The 15,519-nt window shown below is 38.9% G+C and overlaps 1 protein-coding gene across 14 annotated transcripts in view; it reads left to right on the forward strand.

The window, feature by feature from the left end:
- CREB5 (cAMP responsive element binding protein 5) overlaps nucleotides 1–15,519 on the forward strand; it is a 267,897-nt gene that overhangs the window by 53,517 nt on the left and 198,861 nt on the right. For 12 of the 14 annotated variants that reach the window (XR_005953199.1, XM_041411417.1, XM_041411413.1 and 9 more), the window contains 3 exons: nucleotides 1,309–1,402; nucleotides 4,375–4,413; nucleotides 10,138–10,259. Coding sequence is in view for 13 of the 14 variants with exons in the window: in XM_041411417.1 (XP_041267351.1) it covers nucleotides 1,309–1,402; nucleotides 4,375–4,413; nucleotides 10,138–10,259 (255 nt within the window). In the remaining variant the exon portion in view is untranslated. The remainder of the gene's footprint in view (nucleotides 1–1,308; nucleotides 1,403–4,374; nucleotides 4,414–10,137; nucleotides 10,260–15,519) is intronic. The other 2 variants (XM_041411425.1, XM_041411426.1) reach the window with 1 other exon arrangement.

The following is a 15,519-nucleotide window of genomic DNA, read 5'->3' on the forward strand; positions in this document are numbered from 1 at the left end:
AAATTCCTAATGCTGCATTTCTTCCAGATGAGTAAGCAGTGAACCAGGATTTCACAGTGAGGAAAAGGTCTTTGGGATTTTTTTCTTTTTAATTTTTCTTTTCCCCCCGAGAATTCAATTCCATTATTTTTGTCTATGCTTTGTCTATGAGTTTAGAGAGAGAGATTCTCAGAAGGTGTAACATATGGCAATTATTTATACTTTAGCCACAAACAAAGTCACTTAGCCAAGAGTATACTGTGTTGAAAGCATTAGGTCCCTTTAGCTCTGTTGTTGCCATGGTTTTTTGTCTCCCATGTACCTGTTGCTTTAAAGAGCTGCTTTTAATTTTTTTTTTTTTCTCAAGCCTTGTGATACAGCTTTTGGCTTTTCATAGTCCTGAAATAACCCAGTTGAAACCATATCAGTAGCAAAGGTCTTTGTATGCACATTCTGGTGAAGGAAACTTCACTGAACCATTCTGCTGTTTGAGCCCAAATGTGCAAGTGCTTGAGCTTTTATTCAAGCTTGTCTCTTCTTCGTTTTGTTCAAAAGAAGTTATTTCTTGTAGAAGTCTGTAATCAGATTGTAAAACAAACTTAGCACACTGATTGGTTTCTTACAAAAAATATCTCTCCACCTTCTCTGCTTGACAAAGGAGAATAATTTGATTTCATATCATAAAGGGTCATAACTAGTTGCTATAAAACTGTGCACCATTTAATTGCCACTTCAAATCAAGTCAAAGTATCAGACACTTGCAAAATTAAAGACGTGTTTTGCCTGAATACTTTTGGATAGAAAAAAGCTGGCTTATTTAGTTATTTTTATAGCTGTTCATCAGATATATGTTGCAGAAAGACACAAAAGCAGAAAAATCCAGTAAAGTGATTTAAGATTTGCCTCATTACTTAGCATTTGCCGTGGGCTAAGAGCGTAGAGAACAGCAGCTATCACAGATGCTCAGGCACGTGGTGACTTGTGAGGCTGTGGTAGCTGGAGTGGGTGTCTGAGACCCTTAGAATCTAAAACTTGGACTGTAATTTTTTTCAAGCAGTTGCATGACACCTTACGGTTTGTCATCCCAGAGAGAACGTCAGCAAATGTGTTTCTAAATCAAGTGCAGCTATTTGTTACTCATACTCACTTGTATTTTCAAATATTCTGTTTCCTGTGCCATTTGGACACATTTCTAGCTGGATAAATTTCTTTCTGTCTCTCATTTTTGAAATTCTGTCCAATGCCAAAAGTTTATTAGAGAATTAAATTCTTCTTTTTTTCTTTTTTTTTTTCTCTCTTCCTCTCTCTCTTCCTGTGTTTGCCTGACAGCGTTTTCCAACAGAGGATCATCTGATGATTCACAGGCACAAACATGAAATGACTTTGAAGTTTCCTTCAATAAAAACAGATAATATGTTATCAGGTAAGAAGACATGAATTCAAGAGTCGAGATAACTATTCAGATGATGCTGAAAGCATGTCTCCTATTGGAAAGCTACTGGCAAAATGACTCCAAGATTGGTTTTAAAAAGCCCCAGCTCCAATTAAATAACAAGGAGAGGTGGATTAAACTAGAATGCATATCTCTGAACAGAAAGACAGTTGCTATTCTTCTGCCTTCATACTAGTTTGCCATGAGAGGGAAAGAAATCACTGAGCCTCAGGCGTGCTGGCAGTTCTGTCTCTGATTTCCAGTGAAATACAGGCACTTATGTGTGTGTCACTTGGGAGCCCAGCAGTGAGAGTGTTAATGAAGTGCATTTGTGCTGTTGCTGGAAGAATTGCTATTTAAGCTGGACAGACTTCCTTCAGCAACTGGAAGAGGCCACATTGTATGAACCACCCGTGTGGTGACTCAGGAACTGCTAGCTGTAAATAGCCAAAACCAGAAAGGTGAACAAGTGGGTGATATCCAGTACTCTTTCCCCATCTCTCCCTGCACTTCCCTCTTCACAAACAGGGTTATTAGGTACAATTGCACCCCATAATTTCTTGAGAAGTGTATTTCTTATGTAGTCTTCCTGTGCTCTTGTCTGTGTAACCACATAACAATGGCTTGCTGGCCTTCAACCAGTGTTGGGTAAAGCGAAGCTAGCCCTTCATTTTACTTCTTTCCTCTCCTACTCCCTTTCCTATTGTTTATTCTTTGGGCTACAGTAATGCACTATCTACAATAGTATCTCTAGACTTTTTCAGGTTTCAAAGTAATGGTAGAAAACCCCCTCTGTGATGCAAATGTGTGTGTGGATATTCAGCAGTGTTTGATATTTTTCTTTTGCAATGGGCTTCTTAAAGGTAAATTGTGCCATTTCAGATGCAAATATATATTCATTAAAGGGACTCCAGCAGAATAACTATTTTCTGGTTAAACTGTTTCCTGATTTTTATGAAAATCATAATGAAGCAACAATGGCTTGCAAATATTTAGGTCTTTGTTTGTTTGTTTTTTTTTTGTTGGGACTTTGGGCACCAATGAAAAGTTAGACGGTCTTTTTCCCAAATAGAATTTATTTTGCTTTTCATTTTAAAATGCCATAGTGGACTAAGTTTAGAAAGAACCACTACACAGCATTTTGAAGACTAGGTCTTGTAAAGTGCCCGAGTGCCAGCTGTGCCCACAGAACCCTGTGTTTGCAAGCACAAATGAGGAAAAGCTGCTTTTGCATTTGGCTCTGTCCTTTGGCAGTGAAACTACTCGAAGACATCTGTGCTGTGGGCACATTCACCCTGTGCAAGTGCTGGCTTTTGTTAAAACTTTCTGTTTGGCAAGACTTTTGTTTGAGTGTAGTTTCTAAGGAATCTATTCTGTCATCAGGAATCCCCTGAGCAGAGTAGCTCCATTTGTGTTTGGTAACTTCTATGATTTAGCCGTCCTGCTCCTTCCAATGGGTTGCTTTCCCAAGCAAAAAGACTGTCTGTCTTCCAGCACTACCACTGGTACTGGGCCCCCTAAACCTGCAGTTAGCCAGCTGTACATACTAATGCAGAATTTTCAGGCCAGAAAGACTCCGAGATTGCTTCTAAGGGATGTATTCTTTAAGGTTTGTTTATGATGGTCCTGTGTAGTAGTGAAAGAGTAAAGACACATGTTCCCAAGGACTGTGGCCAATGTTCCTGACCATAATGCCCTGGCAAATTGGTTCTGCTGGTGTATTGATTCCTCTTTTTGTGTTTGCTGAATTTGTTTGGCATTTTGCTGTCCTTACTCAGGAAGCATCATAGATCATCTACTCTCTGCAGGAAGACATTGAAAAATAGTTGTTTCATTACCCACTGAAACCCTGGGGAAATCTAAATACCTTAAAGTTTAAGATGTTTTATTCTTAGGTTTCAGAATGAAAAATTAATGATATATGGGAAAAAGAGACAGACTTTCCTCTTAGACATTTGTCTTCATGTCTTCCTTGTTTTTTGCATTTTTGCTTATGTGACTTTTTAAAAAAATTGTTGCTGTCATCAGTAGGTTCAAAGAATTGCGGCAGCAATTGCCCTGTAATAAGCCAGGTGCAGTGCTAGTTTCCCACCCCCCCTTTCTCCTAAGCTGCCTAAAAGTCAGACTTTCTAATTTTTTTTTCCAGTATGTTGTATGCTATCTTTTAATTTGTTGTGTATTAGCATTATTATTAACAATTAGTCATGCAAAATAACACACTGTATGCTTTCAGGTAGACATTAGAATTATTTACTCTGTTTACAGAGGTAGCTTAGTTCACAGTCTGGGTTCACTCTAATATCAGTAATATTTAACACACATTAAACATGTTTTCTATAAACTGTTCCTGGAAGTAGGCAGTGAAACTCTTGCTTTTGCATAAGACATCTTAGAAACTAAGCAAAATATTATTTGGGAAGAAGGAACTTGTTTTTTGAGTGAAATTTATGTTTGGGTCTGAAATATAAGATTTGAGGGAGAGGTAAAGTTATGTTATATATGAAGTTATATGTTGTTATGTAGGTGGGGTCAGTGTCTAATAAACAATGGTGCATGACCTGATTGCAACAATTAGTGCTGTGCTGGTTTATCAGGTATGTCTTTCCAAGAGCTTTCGAGTTATCTACTAGCTTCACTATGTTTTCTACAATTGTTTTCATGCTGGTTTAAGAAGAACAAGTTATAATAAATCTGGTGAACCCCTCCCTTGAACCAATTCAGAAACTCCAGATACCCATGGACACCAAACAGCTTTCTGTTCTCTGACTAAACAGAAGGAAAATCCTCTAGATGCATTGCACTAAAATGCAAGTGATACTTTTGTTGGACAACTTGACAACAAAATTCTGTCTTTTAGAATTAATGTTTGTTCCTCTTTGTTGTATGTATTTTATTTTTGTTTGTTAGAAAGTCTTGTTAAGAATATGGAGAGTCATTGGTGTTTTCCATTTCCATCTTTCCAGCTAAAAGAGAGCTGTTTGAGATAACACAGGGTATCTTATGTAAGTTTTGCATGCTAGCCACCATTGCAGGCAACTTTATAGTTAAATTGACTGAAATAGATATCAGCTCTTTGCTGTTGTAGAGAGTGAACAGTGTTTGCATTGCTTTGAAACTCTACATTGTGTTGTGTGACAAAGCTTTTGTGTTTAAACACCAAAATATTAATGTCTGTAGAATAGATTGCTTCCTCCAGGGGAATAATAAAAGCCCTGTGGGACTGAACTTTGGGAGATGGGGATTATCTACATAGAAACCTCTTTTCCTTCCTCATTCTATTTAATGAAACCAAACCCTCTAGAGTTTTGGTCATAAAGCCCAATGTGGAGGTAGAAACAGTTTTCTCTAGATGGAAGAAGTGCCTGTAATAAAGTACTGCAGAGGTATTTCTTTTCCCAAGTAATGCCTGTGCCAGTGAGGTAATTTACATCACTCTTGATTGCCTTAATTTTTCCTCCTTGTAGTTTATTTCTTCCTTCCGTGTAGTAGAGAGGTTTATCAAGGCATGAATTTTGAAGTGTGCGAAATGATTCAGTATGAGGACTCATACTGTACTTTGTTTTCTTGTTTGTTTCTGTGTCCCTTGCTTTATCAAAAATGAAATTAAACATTTTCTTACATTTACTGGTCAGTTTCAGAGCGACGAGAAGACTTTAAAAATTAGTTATACTCAGTATGTGTACCCCTCCATGAAAGTCCAACCAGTGCCTTAAAGAGTACATATTTAGGCAGTAAAGTTCTTGGTAGCCCTCATCTGGGCGGGGGCAGTTTCACACCTATGTTTGGGTGCACTTCTTTCTCTCCTTTTTCTCCACCTGGTTGTTGTGCTATGATGTTGAGCTCCTCAGTGCACTTGAGTGGAAACCTGTGAAATCAATGAAGAAGCTTTTCTGAACTTCTCAGGGCATTCCTCTGTCTTTGTGGCTGCTTGTTGGGCAGCCCTTCAGATTTCTGTGCTAGCCCCATTACTCTCACTTTGTTATCATTGTATGAAAGTACAGCATGGGTAAGTGTATAACTTCAACAGAGCCCACAGCTGAACAAGCCAAGTGTCTATTATTATTGCACATCAGACTAAACAATTTTTTTTTTTTTTTTTTTTTTTTTGGGAAAGAAAAATGAAGACTCAAGTTACACACTTTGGAGCTGGGCTGTTAGGTATCTTTCACCAAATCAGCATTTTAATGTTTTTTTTTTTTTTCTCAAAATGAAAGCTCGTTTCAAATAAGTATCCTTCGGTTCTGCAGGGCTTTTTAAAACTGGTACCATGCTTTAAAGTTTCCTTTTGTGTTTTGAGGGATGAAACTCAGGAATTCAAGGTAATTTTACAAAATACATTCTGGATGAATCAAGTAAGTTTCTGTATAGCAAGCTAATATTGTATTTCCTAAACTGTTGTTTTGAAAACAATGAATTGAGACTGAGTGTCCTTTCTGAGACTATTATTTCAATCCCCACACCCCCAAACAAACAACAACTTAGAAACCCCCATGCATTGCCAAATGTTGTGAGTACATAATGGAACCTTTTGACTTTATTGAAGACTTCAAGTTCCCCATTGCCTTACCACATATGTCTTTTTTATGAGTCTGAAAAATCAGGTATCACTTCAGACATTGAGGACATGTTTTCAAAAGTCAGCAACCAAAATATACACAGTATGTGAAAGTCTGGCCTGAATATGATTGCTGAGGACATCTGAAATCCCTTCCTGTAAGATGCAGTAGGTTAACTTGTGATCATTTGGCTTCCTCTGGGGCTTATATATTGTCCATTTACTTTTTTGAGGCTTATTTGAAATTAAAGTTTCTTGCAGCCTTTCTGGTCATGGCTGTGCCATCAGAGAAGCTGATTATTCCCCTGAGTAATAGGCTGAACAACATTTTCATTGTCTAGTCTGAAGCTTGACATAATCTGTGTTTAAATTGGTTGAGATAGAAAAAGTTGAGATAGAAAAAAATTCCTAATAATTATCAGATGGCTTTAACTATGAAGTGACAGATGGCTAGAGGTAGATGCCTCAAAGGACAGTAAACTAGTTCTAGAGGATGGAACTAGTTGAGGATAGAAAGATCTTTACCTGTTGAACGATGGGTCTGTGTTGAGATAGTTGATCAGCAGCTATACTGATCAGTAGCTATACTAGGCAGGTATCTTGGGTTAACCCAGATAATCCTGTATCCCAAGCTGCCAATACAAAATACAGTTTGTGACTAATATTAGAGTCCTGGGTTGTGTGAGTAGCAGTGTGCCTGCAGGGCAGCTTCCTACATAACGTGTGTCCTCAGCAGGAATGCTGAGAGTGGTGCTGGCTCTGTCTGAGTTTCGGTCCAGATGGGTCTGGCTCATCCAGTTGCTGAAGTGCAACAAATCAGAGCCCTGCTCTCAGTGAGTCTGCAATAGTTGTGGGCGCTGGTGATAGCAACAAAAGCTTTGTTTGTACCAACAGGGAACAATGAGGTCAGGCACAAGCTGTTGGAACTATTAATGCATTTTTAAGTGCTGAGAATTAGGAATATTTTATTAATTCTGGGAGACCTGATTTTTTAGCTTATGCTAGGGTCTCCCTTGTGATACTCCTCCCAATTAAAACACAAAGGCTTGCCTAATCTAGGTAAAAGAATTTCTGTGGTGCTGAGAGGGATTTCTTCTAAAAATTTGCCCACATCCTAAAGGAGAACTGCTGTTTTGCAGAGGCAAATCAGGAGCAAATCAAGCTCATTAGACTTGGTAACCTTGAAATCCTGAGACCAGTGAGTGCAGTGTATGTGCAGTGTAACTGCTTTACTACACAAAGTCTCAGCATTTTAAAGTCTGGATCTTTATCAGTTCTGCTTTCACACAGAGAGAGGTTTTGTGGCCTTCTGCTTTCTGTGAATGTTGAAGGCTGAAGTATTAGAACTAGGAAGGCAAGTGTTGTTTTGCATCTGGCTGAGCTGACTTCCAGGAGGTCTGTGGATGGAGCTTGGGCTGGCTGGTTGGTGGTGCTCCTTCCTCGGTTGGGAGAAACGAGGGGCTGTCTCTTTTAACAAAAATCTCGATGTGAATTCCTGCCAGTCTGATTTCTGGAACATAGGAACTACAGTAGCAGTATGGGGAGACTGAGGTAATAAAATAAGATCACCGTCTCTATATGTAGGTGGTGTAAACAGTGTCATTATCACTTTTCATATTTTGAGATATTAAAATAGTTAATTGGAAAGTTCAACTGTAGGAACACCCATGGTCATCTTGTGCTACAGAAGATAGATTTTCAGCGTGAGCAGAGAAAAGAAGCTACTGAGACCCTTGTGCATTTGAAGTCACATTCTGGTTTGCTTTTTTTCACTGTTAAAATGGATTTATTTCAATGAGATAACTTTTTTTTTTTTTTTTTTTTTTTTTTGGTTCTGGGCCCAAGCAACTCTGAAGAAACCCAGAATTTTTGGTTCTAGTGCAAGTAGTGGCATCTAATTCTTTATGAATCCATAGTTTCTCATCTTGGCCATGAAATTGATACCTTGCTATTTTGATATGGATATACCCCTTTCCTCTGTTTACCTCACATTCAGTGAGCCCTTTGTGTCCAGGAAGGCTTAGCAACAATTGTCTTTGATTTTCTACAAAACAATGGTGTTGTTCACTAAAGTAGCATTTCATCCTTTTTGGAAAGGAAATCTATTTCTCCTGCATTTTAGTGCCATTCATTTCCAGTACGAGCTCCAGTCCAAGGGCCAAAAACAACCCTGGTGTAAATCTACTGAGTTTACTGAGGTTACTTTAGAGATTTGTTTGGCACTGCTTATTTAGGATATGGACCTATAAAGTGCTGAGTGTCCTCAGCTCCCATTGATGCCAGCACCTTGTTGACTCATCTTAGTCTGAGTTCTTGCAGGATTCTTAGAAAGTTTTGTTCCTAACTCTGGTAATACAGTAGTCAGATGTGAAAGCTAATAGATAAATAAGTGTGCATTCCCAAATACTTGAAGTTTGCTTCCCTTAAGTTCATAAGTAGGATGCTCAAACCAAAAGAAATGAAAAAAGAATTTTACTATTAAGGACTTGCATTTTGACATTCCATCAGAAATATAAATGCTAATGAGTGTCTTTGCCCTTGGATTACCTGAGAAAGTCAAATCTGGAGCACCATGCTTGTTACAGGTGGAAATTGCCTTCTCTTGGCTTTATAATGGAGGAGGCTAATCCTCTTCCTTAGTTTCTAAGGAAAACTGCATTTTCTTTTGTGTACCTTGCTTTTGTACTGCTTAATCAAGGGCTGATGTGCATTTCTATCCTGATCACGTAAAATTCATGGTGTTAGGTAACTGCTTGCTGTAAGGGGGTAATATTAGAACTTGACCCATCTTAGCTAGGTGGAAGAAAGCAATTTTGTCTTTGTTGAAGTGGGAAGCTTTTTTCTGAGGTCAGAATTGACCCAATATGGGCAATGGGGTTTAATATGGCAGAGTTTTCATTCTTTAAAGAATGAAATACAAACAACAGGTAGTAGTCAAGGACTATGCTGAAGATTAGTTTTTAACAAAGTGAGTCCAATCTTTCTGTAAAATCAGATACAAAGCATCTCAAAGCATCTCTGGGACAGAGCCTTGGGAAGAAGGAGCCAAGGTGGAATAATTAAGAACTAGCCTTAGAATTAATAGAGGTACCTCAGACCTGTGCTTTAGCGAGTCTTTGGTTCCCAAATTTGGGCTTGATTTTTCATTTCCTGAAGAAAGAAACTGAAGTCAGTGAAACTACAGTATGCATGGCAATTTTGCTTGTCTGTCTTCGAGGTTTTTGAGAAAGTGTCAGAAAACCTTATAATTTTCCTCCTGCCTGTGGCATTAAAGAGACTATTGCCCTTCTTGTATTAATTCTGAGAGGGCAGAAAAATCCTAGAGATGAAGGCATTAATTTTTTTTTACTCCAAATTTTGCATGTATTAACAACACTTCCAGGTATAAAATGCAAAAGAATGCTTCTTCATGGCCAGAATGTCACTTTTCATAGCTTTTTAAAATGTTATTTAACTCTTCCTTCAAAAATTGTGTTGGAAGCAAAACTTCTTGCTATGGCTACCTTTTTTTTTGCTAAGTATGTGTGTGTTTGAGGTGGTTTTTGAGCATTTGAAGGCATTAACTAGTGTGCATCCACAGCAGTTAACATGCGTGCCGTGATCTAAATGTGCATTACGAGAAGCACTGTGCATTGTTCTGCATGAGCCTATTTTTGGAGGTTTATAGAGAATTCTAAAGACCATTTACACACATTTAGGAGAAGCACTTGTGTTATGTGGCCTGGGAAAACCCATGCTGTTGTCTTTCTGCCCAAATGATGACTGCTGCCTGGTTTGGGACATTGATGGCAAACATGGCTGCCTGCAGCGTTTAGTGTCGAAATTCAGCATGAGCCTCTTTTTGGAGCTTTATAGAGAATTCTAAAGACCATTTACACACGTTAAGGAGAAGCACTTGTGTTACACGGCCTGGGAAAACCGATGCTATTGTCATTCTGCCCAAATGGTGACTGCTGCCTGGTTTGGGACATTGATGGCAAACATGGCTGCCTGCAGCGTTTAGTGTCGAAACTCAGCGCTGTGTGGGTTTTTTTAATGATGGTGTGGTAGGTAAGGGTGGGAAGGCAAAGACAAGTTTGGTTAGAACCTCTCTTTTCCTGCAAGACTATTTAATTGTCTCCCTCTCCTTTTAATATTGTGCACCAACGATCATTTCTTGTCTTGTTCTCAGATCAGACTCCCACACCAACACGCTTTCTGAAGAACTGTGAGGAAGTCGGCCTCTTCAACGACATCGACTGCTCCCTGGAGCACGAGTTCAGGAAGGCACAAGAAGAAGAGAACAACAAAAGGGTGAGTGTGAGCACACCAAGCCCTTCCTCCCCTTTTGATTCCTTGAAATGGTAAAGGAAGTATCCTTTAATCTATGAGAAAGCAGACTGAGCTCTACTACCTAGTAGTAACCTTTTGGTTAGAAACTAGGTGGCACTATAAATTGTGACATGCTTTTTGAAACTATTGAAGCAGTTGACAGAAATAAAAACCTCAAACCAACAAAAATCCAGTATTAAATAATGAAAAAAAAGTGTAACTCTGTTTGCCAGGGTTTGATTCCAAGTCTCTGCTTTTAAGTAAACTATAATACAAACCACACACCTCATAAGGGAAAGGCTTGGGAAAATTATATCATCTTTGAAGTGAGGATTGCAAACTGGCTCAAATACATTACAGGGAAATTTGGCTTATGAAGGGGCATTTACTTAAGAGCAAATTTTTTTCTTTTTCTTTTTTTTAAAATTCCTCCATAACATGTTGCGCCCTTGGATTTATTCATCATCAATACCAGCTTTATTCTGTTTCTGTATTTCTCATAAAGCATTCAAGTTGAGCTGGGAAACTTTGACTTGAAACACCTAGTAGATAACATATCCCATTTTCAATTAGTATTCTTTTAGTTTATTCTGAAGTTATTTTGTCATTGTTCTGAACTTTAGGTTGAATTAGATAGTCCACCTTGTATGTAAGTGTACTCCTGTACCCAAAGATGGTTCAGAGTTCTTTCAGGGGTCCTAAAGTGCTGTTAAAATTTTCAAAGAATGGTAAAGGAGCTTAATGTACTAGAGAGGACAGCAAGAAAAGAGGTAAAACTGCCTGCTGAGGTGCAGGACAGGAGAGGAGGGTTGTAGAAAGAGAGAGGAGTCCAGGAGCAGCTTGGTTTTGGCTTACAAGGAAGGGAGTCTAGGTATGGTTTATTTGTAGTTCATTAGGAAAGAGACTGGGACAGATAGAGGAGGAGAGAGGCTGTACCATGGTATGCTGAGCAAGGAATAAGAGTGTCCAAACGTGAGAGAGTTCAAGTTTTGGTCAAGTATTGGGAAAATAGCACAGACTGACCCTCACAGCTTTGTGTGTTAGGAAACAGCCATGTATTGAGATAAATGTGTCTAATTTTAGACTTGTTAAAAAATTTGTGGTTTAGGATCTGCGGAGGGGAGTCTTAGTTAGAATCAGGGAGAACATTTCTGTACACTCCTACTTCTTTGTCCATTACAGGCTTTCTAAGTTGTTCTCTGTGCCTGGTGTTTATTTTGCAGGAGTAGGAGAACAGGAGAAATCTACTGAGGTGGACCTGGGTGCACTTAGCCCCAGACTGCAGTGCTTGATGTTGCAGAGATATTTTAGTTTGCAAGGGATGGTTGATTAAAACCTAGACAAGGGCATCAAGTTACCTGATAATTCCAGCTGTTTAGCAGTCTCTGGGAGTCTTATTCTGCCCTCCTACCACCCCCTGCAGCTGCCATTGGTGATCTCCAGGGAGCAAATAAGTGATCATGGGGTGGGAAATTAAAAAAAAACAAAACACCCAAACAAAACCCCAAAAAAACCAACCCAAAAAAACCCCCAAACACCCCCCCAAAAAACAAAAAAAACCCCAAAACCAACAACAACAACAACAACAGCAAAAAACCACAAAAAATAAACAAAAAAAAAAAACAAAACAAAACAAAACAAAAAAAAAAACAAAAAAAACCCAAAACCCACCCAAACCAAAAAATGGGGTGAAAAAAGGAAAAAAAGGAAAGAATTAAGAGGGACATAAGTCCCACTAGCTGGCTAACCTGTAACATTTGCTCTGTGTTTCCAATTAGTCTGCTGTATGTTCATTCTTACATTACTGACTGACTGTCAGATAGGAATCTGAAGCAGGCCCCAGTAGGGCTGTGCACAAATGCAAGAGACAAAGGCCAAGACAGAAGGAGACTCCTTGGGCTGCAGCTGTCCCTAAGGAAATGCTTCTAACAGCCTATCCCTGGAATATGAGTGTGATGTAGTGTTGGCCTAATGGACCTACCAACACACAGAGACTAAGGTTAACTGCATGGAAATCTTGCTCACTGCACAGAAAAGTCTTCCAAAAATATTTTTGGTCATATTAATTTCTCTGGACTCTGAAAGAAACAGTTTTGTTTATTTTAGTATATCACTGTGGCTTAGCACACAGCTTGACACTGAAATCTTGTAACAGAAAAACACTTTCATTTCTCATTGGCTTTTTTTGCTCCTTGAGAGTCATGCTTTGAAAAGTCAGAGGATAAAGTTCAAGTAGCTGCATTTTCTTTCTTTTCTTTCTTTCTTTCTTTCTTTCTTTCTTTCTCCCTTTCTCCCTTTCTCCCTTTCTCCCTTTCTCCCTTTCCCATGGATAATCCATGAGAATTTGTTGTGATGGAGCTGGTTATGCAGACTGGTGACTTTCCAAACTGGTGAAGATCTGACTGCATGGGTTTAGGAACACCATGTGTACCTTTTTTTGTAAAGGTACAATTGAGTGGAAAGCACTTCCATTATTATCCCAGCTTCTTATCCGGAAATAAATCACTTGACATCCTTCTGCCACAGTAGCTCATGTGTAAAAGTGGAAGAAGTGTCTCTTTATGCCTCCCGTGCTTGGTATGCCTTATGGTTCTAAGATCATCTGTCAAGGACCACCTCTGACAATGTGTGTGGATTAGCCTTTCCTGGGGGACTGAGGGGACTCAAGGAACAATAATGCTGATGATGACCTCCAGAACCTGAACCGAGAAAAATAAAGGCATAAATGGAAGGGAGTTTTTCTGTTGGTTTTGGCTTGTCTGTTGTTTATACCATCCTATATTAGCTGGAAGTCTCTCCTTGAGAAAGACTTGCTCCCTAAATGCAAGGGATGCTACAGGTCAGCAATAATCATATGGATAAGCGTGTGAGAAAGAGGCTTTTTCCATCCTCCTGAAGGCACTCTTCCTGACACAAGCCTCCTACCTCCCAAATTCACCACAAAATCAGCACAGGTAAAAGCATACCTATACTATATTTCTGCTTGTAAAATTGTAAATGTCAAAGTTCTTGGGAACTTGAGGGAGACAGCAACTGACAGCTCAGACCCAGACAGAACTTGCAACCCAAGTCAAGAAGGCAGGTAGTGCTGGCAGATCACATGGCTGTTTTAGCCCACTGGCTGCAGGTTTTAGGCTTACACTGCTTGGAACATTAGGTATCCAAAGCATTTGCAGTGGGCTGTAATTGCAAACACATGACCTTTGCTGCTGCTGGATAGGCCCTATTGTCACATCTTGTTTTGAGCATTGAGTTGGGGCTGAGAGGATCATGTCAGAGATGGGAAGAGTCAGGGTCTGTTTTGGAATAACTTAGTGGACCCACTTTGTTAAAATGCATCTAGCCTGATGTCCCTGTGTGAATGAGAAAAAGTGGAAATATGCTGATTGTAGCAAGTAGAGTATTGCATGAAATACATTTAAAAATAGTGAACTGAATATTTTCAACATGAGGGCATGTTTAAAATCACATTCTGTGTATGCTAGACTTGGGATGCATCACTTCCTAAGACTTATCCTGAAACTTTGAAATCTTCTCACCACTGTTCAGGGCTGCAAGAGAATGTATGAATTATGCAAATGAGACAGGGAAATGGCTATTCTTAATTACAGCTTGGTTTTAATGTGGGTTGTTCAGTGTCAGTTCAGGAAGCTCATTAGTCCTCTACCTGGCCTAATGTTCCTGTTCTAAGTGTACTATCCTAAGGCAGGCACCTCACTGCTAGAAAAGCATCAGCACATTGAAGTAGTCCAGTAAAGAAGAAGAACAAAACCAAATACAAAGCCTTTAAGGGTTAAATAATTTCAATCTGCAGAAGGAATAAAAATCCTGAGTAACCAGTGTAGTTGTGTTAAAAAAGGGGTGATGCTACAGACTGATGTGTGTTTGAAAGACATATATTTGGTTTGTACCTTCTAGGATCTCCTTCTACCTTGTATGTATTTCTGTGTATAAGCATAAGAAAGTAGGTAAAATGTACTTGTCTAGCTTATAGCACATCACTATTTCATGCTGAACTCAGTGACTCTCTGAACTCCAGAAGAAATTTCTTGCATATATTGCTGAATATCATAGTTTGATACTGTAGCCTATGAGAGTTGGGAAGATTGTATAGTTCAAAGCAAGCTGGAAATGATAGAATCTGTCCCTAAAGTAGTATAGTTTGGTGAAAAAATTAACTTAATTTCCACATCTTGCTTAAATTTCATGCAATGTGTATCTAGCCCATAAGTTTTCCTCTCTTCTGAAAAGTAATACAGAAAAATCATAAGGGATTTTGCCTGTATTTAATAGTTGGCATTGCAGCAGCTGAAAATGCAGCAGTGCAGTAAATGGGGCCCTTATCCAGGAAAGGGTGATATGTGTGGGGTCATACATACCCTTATATGAGAAGAAAAAATATTTATATGTTGACAAAGCACATTGTGTAAGTGTTTGGGTTTTAGAGGCCTGTATTGTAATACTAACAGGCTATAGGGTAATGCTGGCAATGCACTCCCTTGGTGAAAGAACAGGGATTAAATGTTCATTTTGGTGGTTGGCTTGGCTGATAGGTGACAAATTAGCCCCAGTTTCCCCTGGTAAGTACTCTGAAACCCCAGTAGGGTCCTGGAGAAGAGCAGTGTGTTGGTAAGGCACACAGAGAGGCAAGTACTCTGAAAGGGCTGCATTTCACTTGTGAAATAATACAAACCAGCAAACTCATGAGGCTGCTCCTGGAGCACTTTTGACTCATGGTCTGGCAGTCTGTACAATGGAAGGAAAGATATATGTTTAAATGCTTACTGTTTTGATTTTTTAAAAAAATTATGCTATCATAAATGCACATATGTACATTCTCCCTCCATTTGTCTAAACATGATGTAAGACCATCCATATTTTTTAAGTCAAAGGGCCCTCTGATTTCTTATTTTCCCACTGAGATTAAGTATCTTATATAGTCAGTATGTCATAGTAGGCACAAAGTAAGACTAGAAATTAGTAAGACTAGAAATTGTTTATATTAATAGAGTGCTTAAGGGCCAGAGTACCATTGTTGTATGTAGTGTAATAACTTCAAGCTGTTACTTTATCAATCAGTTAAGCTGTTGTCAAGGTGATAGCTCAAAACTTTAAATTTCAAAGTCCAAAATATCACCCCACATTCAAAGGTTTCAGTATAATAGTTCCTATACTCTAAATATAATATCTGTATCTGTGAAGATGTAAGCATCCTCACACCATTGCATTTTTTCTGGGTGAC

Source organism: Onychostruthus taczanowskii, unplaced genomic scaffold (assembly GCF_017590055.1).
Source record: "Onychostruthus taczanowskii isolate IOZ18803 unplaced genomic scaffold, ASM1759005v1 scaffold36, whole genome shotgun sequence".
Classification (NCBI taxonomy): Eukaryota; Metazoa; Chordata; class Aves; order Passeriformes; family Passeridae; genus Onychostruthus; species Onychostruthus taczanowskii.